General features: G+C 43.4%; 3 protein-coding genes across 3 annotated transcripts; all 3 read left to right on the forward strand.

The window, feature by feature from the left end:
* Positions 1-868: 868 nt before the first annotated feature.
* Positions 869-7,310, forward strand: hyou1 (hypoxia up-regulated 1). Its single transcript, XM_037269697.1, has 24 exons — positions 869-1,028; positions 1,728-1,803; positions 1,932-2,025; positions 2,141-2,219; positions 2,318-2,472; positions 2,571-2,647; positions 2,733-2,914; positions 3,021-3,136; positions 3,223-3,409; positions 3,528-3,662; positions 3,742-3,824; positions 3,902-4,034; positions 4,139-4,323; positions 4,399-4,537; positions 4,637-4,694; positions 4,919-4,995; positions 5,127-5,282; positions 5,346-5,494; positions 5,572-5,659; positions 5,764-6,020; positions 6,108-6,192; positions 6,322-6,571; positions 6,648-6,758; positions 6,854-7,310. The coding sequence occupies exons 2-24, from the start codon at positions 1,734-1,736 to the stop codon at positions 6,898-6,900; spliced, it is 2,913 nt and encodes a 970-aa protein (XP_037125592.1). The 5' UTR covers positions 869-1,028; positions 1,728-1,733; the 3' UTR covers positions 6,901-7,310.
* A 964-nt stretch (positions 7,311-8,274) lies between these two features.
* Positions 8,275-13,287, forward strand: vps11 (VPS11 core subunit of CORVET and HOPS complexes). Its single transcript, XM_037269698.1, has 16 exons — positions 8,275-8,497; positions 8,777-8,925; positions 9,023-9,158; positions 9,244-9,407; positions 9,531-9,766; positions 9,860-10,052; positions 10,248-10,399; positions 10,466-10,652; positions 10,783-10,926; positions 11,044-11,244; positions 11,410-11,571; positions 11,669-11,802; positions 12,031-12,233; positions 12,308-12,479; positions 12,563-12,785; positions 12,860-13,287. The coding sequence occupies exons 1-16, from the start codon at positions 8,356-8,358 to the stop codon at positions 13,022-13,024; spliced, it is 2,763 nt and encodes a 920-aa protein (XP_037125593.1). The 5' UTR covers positions 8,275-8,355; the 3' UTR covers positions 13,025-13,287.
* Positions 13,288-13,777: 490 nt separating this feature from the next.
* hspa8 (heat shock protein 8) lies at positions 13,778-17,864 on the forward strand. The gene is made up of 9 exons (XM_037269700.1): positions 13,778-13,925; positions 15,117-15,334; positions 15,426-15,631; positions 15,708-15,860; positions 15,941-16,496; positions 16,649-16,851; positions 16,929-17,127; positions 17,213-17,445; positions 17,535-17,864. Exons 2-9 carry the CDS (start codon positions 15,130-15,132, stop codon positions 17,730-17,732), a joined length of 1,953 nt encoding a protein of 650 aa, XP_037125595.1. The 5' UTR covers positions 13,778-13,925; positions 15,117-15,129; the 3' UTR covers positions 17,733-17,864.
* Positions 17,865-18,248: the final 384 nt, after the last annotated feature.

Consider the following 18,248-nt stretch of genomic DNA (forward strand, 5'->3'; position numbering starts at 1 on the left):
TTTTTATTCAAACACAAAAAACTGTTATATAAGAGCATACCATAGTCTTCCAGTTGCACAGATCAATACAAGTAAACTGACAAAGATAAAACATTCAAATAAAAAAATGATATATATATATATTTTTTAAATGGGGCGGCATCTGCATTACGCAGGAAGAGGAAGCCGTGTGTGATAAATTTGTACACCGAGCTCACAGTTCTGAACTTTTGTTCATTGAACTCGTTCAGGCACAACACTGCTTCGTAAGGTTACGCATCCGTCTTGCAGAATGCGGACAGACAGACCGCTATGCAATTAAGATGAGACTCTCCTCCCTCCCTCCCTTCCCTGTTGACCCTTTTCAAAGTACGCCTCGTGGACGTGGACCAACTGGCTGTGTTGACGTTTTTGATCGCAGCACGTGGACCAATCACTGGATTGTGCGTAGCCCTTGAGGGGTCGGATCTTAAATGTGGGGTCGTGCCTTTCTAGGTTCTTCCATTGCATCAAGTTACCTGTCGGATGGTAAGAACATGTCTTTCAAATTAAGATCGTAAACTTGTTTCTACAAACAGACTGAAAGGCTTTCATTTAAGAACAGCGATCCATTCTTATCCTCAATCTCATCCTTATTACATATGCAATGCATATTCGCATCAACTCTTTTGCGGTTTTATGATCAAAATGATAACGACTGCCAATTTCAATAGTTTGCTGTATTGGGTATTGCGAATGATAGTTTATTCGCCCAAATGAACGTTGTAATATAGTTAAGCAAACCTTGGAACATATAACCAAAGAAACATTTACGCGTCAAGCAAACACATTTTGTAGTGCCAACCGGAAATAGTAGGCACTATTTGAGCTTGACTTTTTGTGCCCCAACCACCACTTCGGTGGATCCAATGAGGTGACGCCGCGTTCTGGGCCCAACTGATCGAGTCAAGCCGGTGATAAGCTGGGCTAAAACTGCCCACTGTTAAAAGCCAGAACATCTAAATTGCCTCCAAAGTGGCCCTCTAATACCAGAAGAAACACGGAAGAGGGTACGTAATGGTTGTTCGTTGTGTCCGCAGTTGTATAGTCTGAAGAAAGGTCAATTCACATCAACGTTAGTTCTGCGGTTCTGTCCATGCTGTCCTGCTAGCTAACAATGTTGTTCAATTTCATATAGTATCTACGACTTTAATGCAGGGCTTTCTTGCTGAATAGAAATGCTTTCCTGGTATAGCTGTTTTGTACGACACTGAATGGAAACGTTAACGTGTCATGGAGTAAAGTAAACGGACTCCACGTCCATAACGCTTTTCATTTGGAATTGTGGCGTAGCGTAGCCACATGGTTACCATAGCGCTTTACAATGCATCACATTCACTCATTCATACACCAATGTGAGGCTGCTGCCATGCAAGGCGCTGCCAGACAGCCAGACAGACTTGGGCTTCAAGGACAATTCGACACCAGGGTTGAGGATCGAACCCGCAAACTTCGAGTTGACAGACGAACACTCCATCCACATTGTCTCCCTCTAATATCATTTGTAGACATTAAAGTCAAAGCCAACTTCGAGGTCTGATAAAGCTGGTAAATGCTTGTTTTTATGGACGTCTATTCTGGGCAAAGTTAGGTTGAAGTGGTAAATGAACTTTACATCATCAAAAAAAAATGCCGACGTCTTCGATAGATGAGGTCTTTTGATTGAGTCCAATGACAAAGATTGATGATTCCATATTTGATCATTTCAGCTCATCATGGTTTGGAGAAAGTTTCCTTTGGCTGCGTTCTTCTGCCTTGTCCTTGCAATGTTGCCTTCTCACACAGGTATGAGCTGCACATTATTTTGGTCTTGTGTTCTATATGTACTGCCGTATCAAATCGTCCTGGTGTAGGAAAATCAAAGTGCAAACAAGTCATGAAATTCTGAATTGATTTGTGGTATTTCTTTGTAGACGCTGTGGCTGTCATGTCAATAGATGTAGGGAGCGAATGGATGAAGATGGCAATCGTTAAACCCGGTGTGCCAATGGAGATTGTTCTCAACAAGTGGGTAGCAACAAGCATGCGTTTCTGGTTCACGTCACTAATTCAGCGGCAGGTACAATCAGGAATAGGACTGGATATGACATTTCATGGTATTATCACTTGGGTTTATTTGTAGAGAGTCAAGGAGGAAAACGCCAGCGGCTGTATGTCTCAAGGAAAATGAACGACTTTTCGGTGACAGTGCTTTAGGAGTGGTAAGGGCTAGGCTACACCCACCGTATTGGAAAATCCTAGCATATGCAATATGCTTGTTGAATTCATCGATATGCATGGTTGCTTGTGACATTTTCAGTCTGTGAAGAATCCAAAAAGCGTCTATCGACACCTGCAAAGTCTCATGGGTAAAAAGCACAACAACCCACAGATAGCGCTTTACCAGAAACGCTTTCCTGAGCACCAACTGCAAGTTGACCCCGTTCGAGAGACGGTTTATTTCAAAGATTCAGAGTAAGTTGTCGGAATGCCAAATGCTGACGACCTTCATTCAACCTGTGTGACAATTGTTGTCCGGTAATAATGAACACTCCAAAAAATCGACTTCTCAGGAAAGTGCAGTACACAGCAGAAGAGCTTCTTGGGATGATGCTCAACTATACTCGTGGACTGGCTCAGGAGTTTGCAGGTCCGTTTCTTCTTCTTCTTCTTCTTCTTCAACAAACGGTCATTGATCTTCATTTGCCGATCGACCGTCTTTCTACAAACCACAGAGCAGCCAATCAAAGATGCAGTCATCACTGTTCCAGCCTTTTTTAATCAGGCAGAGCGAAGGTCTGTCCTGCAGGCTGCACACATGGCAGGGCTCAAGGTCCTTCAACTCATCAACGACAACACGGCCGTGGCCTTGAATTATGGGGTCTTTAGAAGGAAAGATATTGACAGTACAGGAAAGGTACATTTCAGTGTACAGTCATGTCAAATGATGAACTGCATGTGATCAAGTATTCTTTTGAAATAGAAGTAGCGATTGACAAAAGGTCTATATTGCTTCCTTTCAGAATGTGATGTTTTTTGATATGGGCTCAGGCAGCACGAGCGCCACCATTGTCACATACCAGACGGTGAAAACAAAGGAATCTGGCAGCCAGCCACAGTTGCAGATTCGAGGTGTCGGGTGAGTCCGTCAAAAGTCTACTTTTCGAGGTAAACGGACGACGGCAGCACCCTGATGTAGCTTTTGATTTGGGAACTATTCTCCAGCTTTGACCGTGGATTGGGTGGCTTTGAGATGGATTTGCGCCTGCGGGATCATTTGGCTAAACTCTTCAACCAGCAGAAAAAGACCACCAAAGATGTGAGAGAGAATCACCGTGCCATGGCCAAGCTACTAAAGGAGGCCCAGAGGCTAAAGACAGTGCTCAGCGCAAATCTGGAATTCATGGCCCAGGTGAAGCCAGCTTCTTTTTTTTTTTTCTTTTTTCCCCCCCATAAGTCACAAGCCGGCTCCGGTTTTGGGAAATGTCTGATCTGGACCATTTCTTGCACTGTCCTGATGTTTCTTGCAGGTGGAAGGTTTAATAGATGAGATTGACTTCAAGGCCAAGGTCACCAGAGCAGAGTTTGAAGAGCTCTGTGTTGATCTCTTTGAAAGAGTGCCTCACCCAGTGCAAGAGGCCCTCACTGCTGCAGAAATGAATCTGGTCTGTAGTCACTATTTCCTTACACTGTATTTCAGAAATTGTTGTGCGTTATTCAGTATCTAGTTCTTTGTTGCAATAGGATGAAATTGAACAGGTGATTTTAGTTGGTGGCTCCACCCGTGTCCCAAAGGTTCAGGAGGTGCTGCTCAAAGCAGTAGGCAAGTAAGTGGAAACTTGAAGTCAGCTTCTCATGCTTCCAATACGCTAAGGGCTTCATCATTGTATTTCCTGGAATTTAGAGAGGAATTGGGAAAAAGCATCAATGCGGACGAGGCAGCAGCTATGGGAGCCGTGTATCAGGCTGCTGCTCTCAGTAAGGCCTTCAAAGTCACGCCGTTCCTGGTTCGAGACGCAGCTGTCTTCCCCATTCAGGTCAGTTCGCTTTGGAACAAATCCTTATATTATGTACACTTTGTTTTTATTTTATTGGAGTAGAACATCACTCTAATTCTACGCACTTGTGATTCCATTTCTAGGTGGATTTCACTCGCGAGGCCGAGGAGGAAGGTGCCCAAAGCTTGAAACACAGCAAACGTATCCTCTTTCAGAGGATGGCACCCTATCCCCAGCGAAAGGTCATCACATTCAACCGCTACACTGACGACTTTGCTTTCAACATCAACTACGGAGATGTCAGCTTCCTGTCACAGGAAGACCTTAGGTAGCTAATGTACAAAGTGTCAAAGTGAATGCCATGCTAGTCATGCTAAGGCTGTATCTATTTTCTGGGCTGCAGTGTGTTTGGCTCTCTCAATCTGACAACAGTCAAGTTGTCTGGAGTGGGCAGCAGCTTTCAGAAACACACACAGGCAGAGTCCAAAGGGATTAAGGCCCATTTCAACATGGATGAAAGTGGAGTTCTCCTATTGGATCGAGTAAGTGTTTATCCGCCGGCCTGGATGCGTCGCTCGCCCAACACACCTGATGGCACCTGATTATTATTACTTTTTTTTTTTTTTTTAAATCCGCAACAGGTGGAAGCTGTTTTTGAAACCATTGTGGAGGAGAAGGAGGAAGAATCCACATTAACCAGTAGGTTGTTTTTTGTTAAGTTTGCTATGGGGCACATTGTCTACATACAGTTTATCTGGGAAGTACTGTGGGGCTGTCACAAACAATTATTTTTGGAACCCATAATCGCCCCAATCTTGGCTCAGATTCCATGATGTTGCGTATATGATACTGCTTTTTGCGACCTTGATAATGACCTCACCACAACAAAAATACATTCACTTTTTTTTTTTTTAATCTTACAGAACTAGGTAACACAATATCCACATTGTTTGGAGGAGGATCCCCAGAGCTTGCTCCAAATGTGACTGCACCTGTTCAGGTAACATTATTTTGGCAAATGGCTCTAATGTTACAAAGGGTGAAAAAAGAAAAAAATTACGGGGTCTGAATACTTTCTGCACTCACTGAAAAAAAAAAAAAGTGTGTATATATATAAATTTGTGTATTCAGGATGATAAGGAGGACTCTGGCAAAGCTGGCGAGAATCAAAATAAGGGCGAGGATACCCAAATGGGAGAGAGTACCAAGGAGGAATCAGAGAAGAGTGCTACAGAGGAGAACAACCAGGAGAAGGCCCAAGATGCAGGCTCTTTGAATGACAACAAGGTAAAGTATGACGATTGAAATTCCTCATCCCAGTAACAATAAGAGCCAACATCCACTCTGTAGGAGGAAAAGGACGATGAAAAGAAATCCGATGATGAAAACGTAGCTAAACCTCTGAAAAAGGCAAAGATCTCAGAAGACATCAAGATTGAGCTAGTCATCAATGATGTGATGGATCCCACTGATAATGACCTCAAAGCGTCAATAAATAAGTAAGAAATCACTCCCCCTTACCCCAACCGGCTTGCTTTTCTCTGAACTTGACTTTTTTTTTTTCTCTTCCCCCCAGGCTGCAAGATTTGACCGATCGAGACCTGGCCAAACAGGAAAGGGAAAAGATGCTCAACACCCTGGAAGCATTTATCTTTGAAACTCAGGTAAGATCAAGCATTCTTTCTTTCATCACTAGATAGATAGTGGTCAGAAAAAAGAAAGAAAAAAAACCCCACAGCTCCACATGATATGTGCTTGATGTTTACAGGACAAATTATACCAGGAGGATTACCAGTTGGTGGTGTCAGATGAGGAGAAGGAACAGATTTCCTCAAAGCTAAGCGAAGCATCTGCGTGGATGGATGATGAGGGCTACTCTGCCGCCACCAGTCAGCTAAAGGAAAGGTTTTCTCAGCTCAAGCATTTGTGCAAGGACATGTTTTTTAGGGTGGAAGAGCGGCGCAAGTGGCCCGATCGCCTCTCCGCCCTCGACAGTATGCTCAATACCTCCAGCATCTTTTTGCGGTGAGCATCAACACGGAAGGCTGAGGATGCTACTTTTATATTGTTCTGACATGGTTTCCCCCCCCCCCCCCCGCAATTCTTTCAAAGGAGTGCAAAGCTCATTCCAGAGGATGATCAAATTTTTTCGCAAGTTGAACTGACTGTGTTGGAAAAAGTCATCAATGAGACGAGGGTAAGTGAAGTTTAATGTGATGTGGTCCAAATTATTGGTGCGCTGGTGCAACCAAGAAATGTTGGACTAGACCTCTGAAAAATGGATTTTTAAAGTAATGCATCAAAAAACCCCATATGGTCTGTCCAGACGTGGAGGAACGAGACTACGGCCGAGCAGGAGAAGCGGTCTCCAAAAGAGCGTCCAATCATGCTCTCCAAAGACATTGAAACAAAGATTTCCCTGCTGGACCGAGAAGTCAACTATCTGCTCAACAAGGCAAAGTTTGCCAAACCCAAGTCTAAAGCCAAGGCCAAGAATAGCACCAGCTCTGATAAAACCAGCAAGTCCAATACCACGGCTGAACAGAAAGTGGAGGAGAACTCTGACAAAACCAGTGGTGGGTGGCAGGCACATGCACACGCTCTGATGAGTAGGAGTTTGCACAACTGATAACTTGATATTTTCAAATGTAGAAAGCTTAGAAGAGAAGCTGCCCGTTGATGCCACGTCCACAGAGGAAAGCACTGCTCAGATAGAATCTGATAGCAAATCACAGCTCACAGAAGAAGAAGAAGAAGAAACAGGTTGGTTTGCAGTACAACGTTCTGATGATAAACTGATTTCATATTGTCACAAACATTTTTGATCTTTTTTTGTCTCACGTTGTCCTTATTTTTAGGAACTGAGAAAGCCAAATCTGAGAACCACATAGATGACGAATTATAACAACTGGAACTGGGAAAAGAATCAACAATATTTATTGATGATGTAAATGTTTTCATTTTTGATCTGATGTCCATTTGTTGTTAAAGACATGAGCAGGCCTACGTTCTCCGCTTCTTATGTTGGTCTCTCAGCAGCGTACACTTCACACTGTAAAGAAATGTAACAATTTCTTTTCCCCTTTTTCACGTGTTTAAGTTGTCCCGCCCCCTTCTCTGCACTGTATTTTTATCCGTATTGTTGGATGCTGACGCTGATGAAACCCTTGGACAGCCAACGTGTACCACACACGTCTGTGCCCTTAGAAGCTGCAAGACGAATTCTAAAAAATCCGTATCAATCAGACTGGATCATATCAACGTAGCATATTAGGATGAAATGAATATGGAGTTGTCTCAATTATGTGACTCAAATGTTAAAGTACTTTAAAAAAAAAAAAAAAAACTCCACATTCATCTGACGTCAGCGATGATGTTGTGTATAGTATGTCTGGGTACCTGCACCACTACTTTTGTCAGCATATTGAGTGTCCACTGACAGAAATAAGTTATTGGTGTGCTATTCCAAATAGCATGCTGTTATCTCCAGTTTATTTGAATGAAAAGGGCTGTTCTATTGAGGGTTTTTTCCACTTGGATGATCATTCGGAAAAATTACAAATAAAATAAATGCAGCGTCAGCGTTCCTTCTCATTGTTATGATTGATTTGTTTAATAAAAGGTGTATTGCAAAACAATTCTAACAATTAGTCTTGAGAGAGAGAGAATAAAAATAAAGGCCTTACTATGCCTTTTGACAAATCACATGGAGATGGTTGTTATGGTGAACTTTTTTATTTGCTTTTTAAAATGTGACAATACCGTAGAATGCAGGAGAAACACGTGCACGTTCTCTCCCATGTGCAGCTTACCAGCTTGATCAGACTTTGAAGTTGGCTTTGACTTTAATGTCTACATATGATATTATAGGGAGACAATGTGGAGTGTTCGTTTCTCAACTCGAAGTTTGTGGGATCGCTCCTCAAGAATTGTCCTTGAAGCCCAAGTGTGGACCTGGCTGGCAGCGCCTTGCATGGCAGCAGCCTCACATTGGTGTATGAATGGGTGAATGTGTTGCATTGTAAAGCGCTATGGAAATGAACAAAAGTTCAGAACTGAGAGCTCGGTGTACAAATTTATCACACACAGCTTCCTCTTCCTGCGTAATGCAGATGCCGCCCCATTAAAAAAATAAAAATAAAAAAAAAATATATATATATCATTTATTTATTTGAATGTTTTATTTTTGTCACTTTACTTGTATTGATCTGTGCAACTGGAAGACTATGGTATGCTCTTATACCTGTTTTTTGTGTTTGGGGAAAAAAAGTCATTCAAGCCAAACTTCCGGTTTACTCACGTGACTGAGCTGTCACATGATTCCCTGCTTTGTTTAGCGTTCGTTAGCCCGAACACTACGATGGCCGCGTTCTTACAGTGGAGAAAGTTTGTATTTTTTGACAAAGATACAGTTAAGGATCCTCAGGATAATGGGAAATTCTTTCTTCTTCCAAATGGCATATCGGCCTGTGACTCTGGACGTGGTCACATTGTTCTTGGAGATATCCTTCAGTAGTTAGCCTGCTCAGCTATGTTATGCTTTGCGTCTCGCCGCTAAATGCAGTTTAATCGTGTAATTTGTCATGCATGTTACGCTTATCGCTACCGCAGGTATGTCATATATTGTGACAATTTATCCATGACCACATCTGACGAAGTTTTTGACATATTTGGGTGTCACCTCTCCAAAATGTCCGCGGAAGTTCCGAAATGAGCTGCATTTATTTGCATTTTGTTGTATTGTTTGCATTTGTTTGTATTTTCTTCCTTAGCCACATTACATATGGATGGTAACATCTGGCTTTTGACACGACTCTTGCAGCTGACAACCTTTCAGGCTTATAAATTACGAGTAACACATATCTACCAACTGAAACAACACAGTATTCTTGTAACAGTGGGACAGGACGAACATGGAATAAACCCTCTCGTAAGTCCCCCGGTGCTTTATTAAAGTGGCGCCTTTTACTCGGAATAGTCGAGCCAGTGATGGACAAACCACTGAATCCAATTTTTTTTTTTCTCAGGTAAAGGTCTGGAACTTAGACAAAAAGGACAGTGGAAGTCCCCTGTGTACAAGAATCTTCCCTGCAATTCCAGGCAACAAACCAACCGAAGTTTCTTGCCTCAGTGTACATGAGAACCTCAACTATATGGCCATTGGTATGTGACGAAGAAATGTTTCTTTGGTTTCACTCCATGACCTTCCTTGACACAGGCTAAAAGAACATCACGTGTCTCTTGATAGGCTTCACAGATGGCAGTGTGGTTCTGACCAAAGGTGACATCACTCGAGATCGGCATAGTAAAACCTTGACTCTGCACGAGGGAACTATCCCAGTCACGGGCCTTGCCTTCCGTCAAGTAGCTAAAGTCACACATTTGTATGTTGCCACTCTTGAGAAAGTCCACGTAAGTCTGAGAACAACTAGAATATTTGGTTGTGCTATTGTTAATCCACTTTAAAATGCTGTCAATGGCAATGATAATGTGACTGTAAGCTCGCTCTCTCGCTCTCTCTCTCTCTCTCTCTAGTGCTACACCCTGACAGTGAAAGAGTATCCAAAAGTGGAGCTGGATACCCATGGGTGTGCTCTTCACTGCTCATCCCTCACAGATCCTTCTCAGGATTCTCAATTCATTGTGGCTGGTGACGAATGTGTGTATCTGTACCAACCTGATGAACGAGGTCCCTGCTTTGCTTTTGATGGAACCAAGCTTTTGGCCCGCTGGCATCGGGGATATCTTTTCTTACTTATTAGGAATACAAAGTAAGCACCAAAAGTGATCATAGCTGAATGGTTGCGTTCGATTTGGATTATTTCCATGAAGTAAAAAATGTCTGCGTTGTGATACCGACACAGGACAAGGTTTGGCAGCTCTCCATCCGATAAACAACTTCTGACTATCTACGACTTGGACAACAAGTTCATTGCCTATAGTGCCTTCTTTGAAGACGTCATTGATGTGGTGGCTGAGTGGGGCTCCTTCTACGTCCTCACCAGAGATGGTAAAATGCACATTCTCCAGGAAAAGGACACACAGACCAAGCTGGAAGTAAGTGTAAATACCTTAGGGTACTTGATTATTATCAACTTACTATTTATTCTTAGAATCATTATTTATGATCTTGTTTATTTTATTTTTGACTCTACTTAAGTAATAGTAGCGCTGCAGAAGTGGTCAATTCATCACGGATTGTGTCAATAATGTCATGAACTATTTGTCTCACTGCATTTTTTGTGCTTCTAGATGCTGTTTAAGAAGAATTTATTTGTGATGGCCATAAACCTAGCTAAAAGCCAGCATTTGGACAGCGACGGATTGTCCGAGATCTTCAGACAGTATGGGGATCACCTGTACCTTAAGGGAGATCACGATGGTGCCATTCAGCAGTACATTCGGTAAGATGACACGGAACCTGCTTTTCCCAAAGGGAGACATTCCACATTTGTTTCTGTTTCCCACAGCACAATTGGCAAACTGGAGCCATCTTACGTTATTCGTAAATTTCTGGACGCCCAGAGGATCCATAACTTGACAGCTTATCTCCAAGCATTGCACAGGCAGTCTCTGGCCAACGCAGACCATACCACGCTGCTGCTCAACTGTTACACAAAGCTGAAGGACAGTTTGAAGCTGGAAGAGTTTATTAAGGTGACTAGGAGAGATGTGAGGAATAAAACAATGATATTGATTTATGGTTCCATGACAGGAAGGGAAAAAAAAACAAAAAAACGTGGACTCCAATGTTGATACTGTTTCTATTCCCATGTACTGTCAATAGAGCAGTGAAAGTGAGGTGCACTTTGATGTTGAGATTGCCATTAAGGTTCTTCGACAGGCCGGCTACCACAGCCATGCTGTTTTCTTGGCAGAGAAGCACATGCACCACGAGTGGTATTTAAAGATTCAACTGGAAGATCTCAAGGTAAAAGTCCTGAATAACATGCAAGCAATTGTCATATCAAAACAAAATCTCTCTCTCTCGCTCGCTCAGCTATTGTTTCCCTTCTGATATCGTTTGCTTTCTTCTTCCCCAACCCAGAACTACGACGAAGGCTTGCGCTACATTGGACGGCTATCGTTTGAACAAGCTGAAAGCAACATGAAGCGTTATGGCAAGACATTAATGCATCATATTCCTGAAGGTACAACGCTGCTTCTGAAAGGCTTATGCACCAACTACCACCCAAGTGGGGACTCTGCTGAAATTGACAGCCACTTGGAGAGGAACCTGTTCTGCAAGGTGCGTGGGGCCAGTGTCTATTTTCGTTACTAGAGATCATTAAGGGTACAAATGAATTGTTATTATTTGTAGTGATTTTCAGAGTCAGAGTCAGCTTTATTGTCAATTCCAATTTTGCCACCTTTCATGAAGAGATGCACGAGCAATTTTGTATTTGTCTTTCAGGCAAACTCTGAGGAATTCATTCCAATTTTTGCTAACAACCCACGGGAGCTCAAAGCCTACCTAGAGCATATGATTGAGGTGGATCCCAATTCTTCTCAAGGTGTTTACGACACATTGCTTGAGCTGCGACTGCAAGACTGGGCACATGAACAGGACCCTGAGGTCAGAGCAACGCAATCAAATGATGAACCAGTTAGCCATATACATGTTGCAAAGCAATTTGAATCATCTTGTTTTTATTTGGCTTCATTCCTTGCAGAGAAAAAAGATCCTGCAGGGTGAAGCCTTGTCACTACTCAGGAGTGACAATACTGTGTTTGATAAAGCCCTGGTCCTCTGTCAAATGCACAATTTTAAAGAAGGTGTCCTTTACTTGTATGAGAAGGGCAAACTGTAAGTTCAAGTCTGCTTGCACAGTACATCCATGTTGTCAAAACAACCATCACTAATGTGACTGAAAATTCATTCCTGAGATCAAAACAAGTTACAGGATTTAGGCACTTAAAAAAAAAAAAAAACAACAACCCCAAATCAAACCACTCCCACTTCACTTGGCCACAGGCTCATCATTTATTGCAATTATCTCAACATGACATTTGCTTTCCTCCCTCCCCCCTGCAGGTACCAACAGATTATGCACTATCACATGCAGAATGAGGTTTATGATAAAGTGGTTGAAGCTTGTAAATGTTATGGGGACCAAGAAGGTTGCCTGTGGGAACAAGCCTTGGGTTACTTTGCCAGAAAGGAAGAAGACTGCAAGGCTTACATCAGCGAGGTCCTGAGTCACATTGACCAAAATAATCTGATGCCACCTTTACTCGGTATTTTTCAACATTCATGTATACTTGGAATGTGCGGGGGGGAGTGCTCGAGCTTTATATCTGTGTGTTTGTAGTCGTGCAAACGCTGGCCCACAACTCGACAGCAACCCTATCGGTTATCAAAGACTACCTCATCAACAAGTTGCAGAGGGAAAGCCAACAGATTGAGGATGACGAACGTAAAATATGCCAATATCAGGAAGAAACTTCTCATCTACGTGCTGAGATCCAGGAGCTCAAGACAAGGTAGAGGTATTTCCTATTTGCGCATGACAACCAGAAAAACGTCCTCATAGTGACTCCAATTGAATCTATGTGAATCCCCACAGTGCCAAGATATTCCAGAAGACCAAATGTAACATGTGCAACAGTCCCCTGGAGCTGCCATCAGTTCATTTCCTGTGCAGCCACTCCTTTCACCAACACTGCTTTGAAAGTTATGCTGACAACGAGGCCGAGTGCCCAACGTGTGCTCCGGAAAACCGAAAAGTCATGGACATGCTCCGGACCCAGGACCAGAAGCGTGACCTGCATGACCGCTTCAATAGACAGGTAACACACTCCTTTGTGTCGTTGCGATGTGAGTTGTTCTGGGGGAAATAGAAGACCTTCTTTGTTCTTTTCAGTTACAGGGCTCTCATGATGGATTCTCTGTTGTGGCTGACTACTTTGGGCGTGGAGTTTTTAACAAACTGACTCTTCTCACGGACCCACCTGGCAGCAAATCTGTTGGGAATCTTGAAGTCAATTTGCAGAGAAACCTTCTCGTCCGCACCAAGAGGAACTGCTAAAAGTACTACTACTCATTTGCACTAAGAACTGCTCACAAACGTTTGTCATTTGAATCTTGTCTGTTGTTTACTGTGTTTATGTCCAGATTTATCTGCAATAGTTCTCAAGCATGTCTTGCTATATAGAACACACATTTGCATTAATCCTCTATACTTTTCGTAAGTAACGTACTCTCGTCCCTTGTCTGGCTTGTGAGTCTGTCAGAATTATAGATCAAATTGAATAAAACAGGGTCGTTGTTTCCGACAACTGACTTGCAAATATTCGTGCAACTGGTTTCTTAGAAGGCTACTTTTGTTGGTCAAATGGCAAAAAAAAAAAAAGTAAAATCATTTTTCTTTCAGGTGAATACATATGGTATAGAAAATAAAAAAGTTTTTTTATTTTTTCAGGTGAATACATATGTACAAACGGTATCTTGCGTCATAAGATCAGTGATGACTGGTCCCAACAAGTGATACGCTCAAACTATAAATCAACTGCTAAGCTAAAAAACCCCGATAATGTTTAGCTAGTTCTAACTCTAAATTCTTGATGATTTGTCAAGAAGGTGAAATCCTAACTGGTTGACTCTGTTTTTGTCGCATTTGCCGGCGCTCGAGAATGTTCTCGAAATTGATGACCGTTATTCAAAGCCATGCGGTTGGCACGCCATTTTGCGTAACACTTACGTCACATGGGAAAGGGTCACACTCGTTGGCGCGTCACAAGATTGGCCATTGGCTGTACGTTGCGTACGCATCAAAAACGTTGCGTGTGATTGGGTGCTTGCACCGAAATAAAGAACGGCCAGAGCCCGAGCGCTTCCTTTTACTGCTTCCCCACCAAGGACAAGGCATCGCCAGCCAAGACCTTCCCTACGACCTCTTCTTGCGACATTCGATCACTCTCACTGCTTTGGTGAGTCACGCATTTATTGCTTTATTTGATGCTTTGACACAATTGTACGCTGGATTCATGGTAGCGTGATTGACAGTTTTGCATGATTTCGATCACTTCATTCTTTGGAATGAACCAGTGTTCAGACATCTTTACATGACCCTGATGTTTCTCCCATCATCTTTAAGCGTTCCGTTCCCCCGCAGCGTTCAAACAAATCGTATTTACGGGAGCTTCAGCGAGCGCGCAGAGATTATTCCGTGGGTGAGGGCGGAGAGGATCAGAGACATTCTCGAAGGTTCTCGCAAGCTAACGGTTTACTGGCAAGCTAACGGTTCACTTGCGTTCTGCTTCTTGAGAAGATACGAAGTGCGAACTCGTAAGCCACATCAAAAGTAAAGCTCGACTCATTTAGTTTCCTTGAAGATGCCACGTCTGCTTTTTCTGAAATTCGAATGAAACGTTAACGTCCCCTTGTAGAATATGAGCTAGCGTCATAGTCACCATTTTGTTATCTTCAAATTATGATTAAATCACATTTTGACTTCAAGTCACTCAACGGTGAGCGGCACTCATCATATCGCGGTTTGACTGAATTCCCAACTACGTTAACATTTTTTCATTTCACCGCCACCAACCAGTCAAAATGGCGGCGAGCCGGGTGTTAATTCTTTCCAAAGGGGAAGGAAGGAAGGAAGGAAGTGCGTGCACGCCGATATAAGAGCCGGTCAGCATTTCCCGAATGTTGTCAACACCCTTTAAAAACTCCATGAGGAAATCTTCCAATCTAAATCGATACATTTAGCACGTAACCACAGTTTAAAGCGTTCTTCATTTTGAATGGATTCTGCTATTGCTAATCTTCGGACAAAATTAAAAATGCCCTGTCCAGAGATAATGAAGGGCGTGTTTGTTCATTCTTGAGTCATGTTTAATGTAAGACCATGAATGATTATTGTCATTATGTAAAGTGCCACCAAGTGGACATCCAGGGAAATGCCAGTGCAATGCAGCACTTGCTGTTCCATACAAGCAGTGGGTGGCGTGGCGCAGGATTGCCCAACCAAGTAGATCACGAGGTGTGCAGGGGGGGAGCAGTCATAAAAAAGAATGTATAACCTTTTTTTTAATTTTTTTATAAATGATTGTAGAATTACTTTGAATCATTTTCTTTGTGTCTCTCCCCCCACCCCCCCCCCTTGAATTATCCAGAGAAACAGCAAGCATGTCTAAAGGACCAGCTGTTGGCATTGATCTAGGGACCACCTACTCCTGTGTTGGTGTATTCCAGCATGGAAAAGTTGAAATCATTGCCAATGACCAAGGCAACAGGACCACACCCAGCTATGTGGCCTTCACAGACACTGAGAGGCTCATAGGGGATGCAGCCAAGAACCAGGTTGCAATGAACCCTACCAACACAGTCTTTGGTAAGTACATGTGCGATAACACTATGGCTATGTAATGACTTACTCGAATGAAATGACCTTGATTTTCCTGTTTTGCCTTTTATCTATACAGATGCTAAGCGATTAATCGGGCGGAGGTTTGATGATGCAGTTGTACAATCGGATATGAAACACTGGCCATTTATTGTAGTTGATGACAACACCCGCCCTAAGGTTCAAGTTGACTACAAGGGTGAGACCAAGTCGTTCTACCCTGAGGAGATCTCCTCAATGGTGCTGACAAAGATGAAGGAAATTGCTGAAGCTTATCTTGGCAAAGTAAGGTTCTAATGATTGGTGCGTGTGAGTGCATAATGAGAAAAGCGTTTTGTAAATGAACTAACTTTGTTTACAGACAGTCAACAATGCCGTCATTACTGTGCCCGCCTACTTCAACGATTCCCAGCGGCAGGCCACGAAGGATGCAGGAACAATCTCCGGTCTCAATGTTTTGCGTATCATCAATGAACCGACCGCAGCTGCTATAGCCTACGGCTTGGACAAAAAAGTGAGCTCAAAGTTTGGCTGCTTGGAATGTTTCGTTTATTGCGACCTAACCCATTGAATTGGAAAATATGACCATTTCAGGTTGGGGCAGAGAGGAATGTGCTCATTTTTGATTTGGGCGGTGGCACCTTTGACGTGTCAATTTTGACCATTGAAGATGGAATCTTTGAGGTCAAGTCCACTGCCGGCGATACCCATCTGGGTGGGGAAGATTTCGACAACCGCATGGTCAACCACTTTATTGCCGAGTTCAAGCGCAAATACAAGAAGGACATTAGTGACAACAAGCGAGCCGTCCGCCGTCTGCGTACAGCATGCGAGAGGGCAAAGCGCACCTTGTCCTCCAGCACTCAGGCCAGCATTGAAATTGACTCTCTGTACGAGGGAGTCGATTTCTACACCTCCATCACCAGAGCTCGCTTTGAGGAACTCAACGCCGACCTCTTCCGTGGCACCTTGGACCCGGTGGAGAAATCGCTGCGTGATGCCAAGATGGACAAAGGGCTGATTCATGACATTGTCTTGGTTGGTGGCTCCACTCGCATCCCTAAGATCCAAAAACTGCTGCAGGACTTCTTCAATGGAAAAGAGCTGAACAAAAGCATCAACCCAGATGAAGCCGTTGCCTATGGGGCTGGTAAGTGTTGACACTTTGAGACTAAATGGCCAATTGAATCAATTGGACTGGGTCGGAATGCAGTGGCCGTTCCAACCGTACTCTACGTTCGTGAAAAGTGTTTGAATGGCATTTTTCTCAACTCTTGCAACATTGCTGCTTTGGTTTCTCAGCGGTCCAGGCTGCCATTCTGTCAGGTGACAAGTCCGAAAATGTCCAGGACCTGCTACTCCTGGATGTTACTCCTTTATCTCTGGGGATTGAAACGGCGGGAGGTGTCATGACTGTCTTGATCAAGCGTAACACTACCATTCCAACAAAGCAGACTCAGACCTTCACCACGTACTCTGATAACCAGCCAGGTGTACTCATTCAGGTCAGGATTGAAATGATGTTAGTCCTACTCCGGTGTGCTTGAATGTTAAACACGGCTTCTGCCCTCCCAACAAACAGGTCTATGAAGGCGAGCGCGCTATGACCAAGGACAATAACTTGTTGGGCAAGTTCGAGCTGACCGGAATTCCTCCGGCACCTCGTGGAGTTCCTCAGATTGAAGTGACGTTTGATATTGACGCAAATGGCATCATGAACGTGTCTGCGGTTGACAAGAGCACCGGCAAGGAGAATAAGATCACCATCACCAATGACAAGGGTAATGTGTTCATCTACTTGGATCATGACAAATGTATGGATGTATGTGCGTGCCTTGGCTTGAATGTTCTTCTGTATCATTTTAGGACGTCTCAGCAAAGATGACATTGAGCGCATGGTTCGGGAAGCTGAGAAGTACAAAGAGGAGGACGATGTCCAACGTGACAAGGTGTCGGCCAAGAATGGCCTGGAATCTTACGCTTTCAACATGAAGTCAACAGTGGAAGACGAAAAGCTTTCTGGAAAAATTAGCGACGATGACAAGAAAAACATCTTGGACAAATGCAATGAGGTCATCAGCTGGCTTGACAAGAACCAGGTATGTGCAGAGAAAGAACTGATGGATTCTTCAGTTAGTCCTGGCCATTCTGGTTCACCTTTTTATTCTATTCCCCCCTCTGTGGTTAGACTGCTGAAAGAGATGAATATGAACACCAGCAGAAGGAATTGGAGAAGGTGTGCAACCCTATCATCACAAAGCTGTACCAAAGTGCTGGAGGCATGCCAGGTGGTATGCCAGAAGGTATGCCTGGTGGATTCCCTGGTGCTGGCGGTGCTGCTCCTGGTGGCGGATCCTCTGGCCCAACCATAGAGGAAGTTGATTAAACATTCCATCATGGTTTATTCATGCAATAATAATAAAATTTGGGTTTAGGGTTTTCGTTCATTGTTTGCAACTGGATTGTAAAGTTGAAAGATTGTGCTTATGGTTGGAGGTCATTAAAACTTGTAAACCCCTTTTGTTGCATCAAAACCTAGTCTTTGTAACCTCCAGTCTTGTTTTCATGCAAATGTGACCCAATAGATGTTTGTTTTGCACGCAACTATTTTTGAACGTCCCAGTCGGCCAACTTGTCTTTAGCATCTGTCTCCTCTTGGTGGTGGTGCGATCCATTTTATGCCAGCCTACTTCCTGTGCCCAGTGGAAATTCCAAACTCTTTCGGTAAAACCGCATGAGATGATCACGCCAAGTCTAAACCTCCAAATTGAACCTAGCTAATAGAAAAGAGTCACTGGCAAGCACAAGCAAAGCCCCCACCACACTTGATGTGACCAGGTAAGCTGTTTGACATTGCTATATTTGCCACTTCTTACAGACTGCAAACTTTTTATTCCACATG

This window comes from Syngnathus acus, chromosome 14 (genome assembly GCF_901709675.1).
Source record: "Syngnathus acus chromosome 14, fSynAcu1.2, whole genome shotgun sequence".
NCBI lineage: Eukaryota > Metazoa > Chordata > Actinopteri > Syngnathiformes > Syngnathidae > Syngnathus > Syngnathus acus.

Coding starts and splice junctions, on each gene's coding strand:
- vps11 (XM_037269698.1), top strand. CDS start 8,356: ATGGCCGCGTTCTTACAGTGGAGAAAGTTTGTATTTTTTGACAAAGAT. Junction 8,926..9,022: donor AACATGGAATAAACCCTCTC/GTAAGTCCCCCG, acceptor TTTTTTTCTCAG/GTAAAGGTCTGGAACTTAGA. Junction 12,480..12,562: donor ATCCAGGAGCTCAAGACAAG/GTAGAGGTATTT, acceptor GAATCCCCACAG/TGCCAAGATATTCCAGAAGA.
- hyou1 (XM_037269697.1), top strand. CDS start 1,734: ATGGTTTGGAGAAAGTTTCCTTTGGCTGCGTTCTTCTGCCTTGTCCTT. Junction 2,220..2,317: donor GTGACAGTGCTTTAGGAGTG/GTAAGGGCTAGG, acceptor TGACATTTTCAG/TCTGTGAAGAATCCAAAAAG. Junction 5,495..5,571: donor CTCAAAGCGTCAATAAATAA/GTAAGAAATCAC, acceptor TCTTCCCCCCAG/GCTGCAAGATTTGACCGATC.
- hspa8 (XM_037269700.1), top strand. CDS start 15,130: ATGTCTAAAGGACCAGCTGTTGGCATTGATCTAGGGACCACCTACTCC. Junction 15,632..15,707: donor CTGAAGCTTATCTTGGCAAA/GTAAGGTTCTAA, acceptor CTTTGTTTACAG/ACAGTCAACAATGCCGTCAT. Junction 16,497..16,648: donor AGCCGTTGCCTATGGGGCTG/GTAAGTGTTGAC, acceptor TTGGTTTCTCAG/CGGTCCAGGCTGCCATTCTG.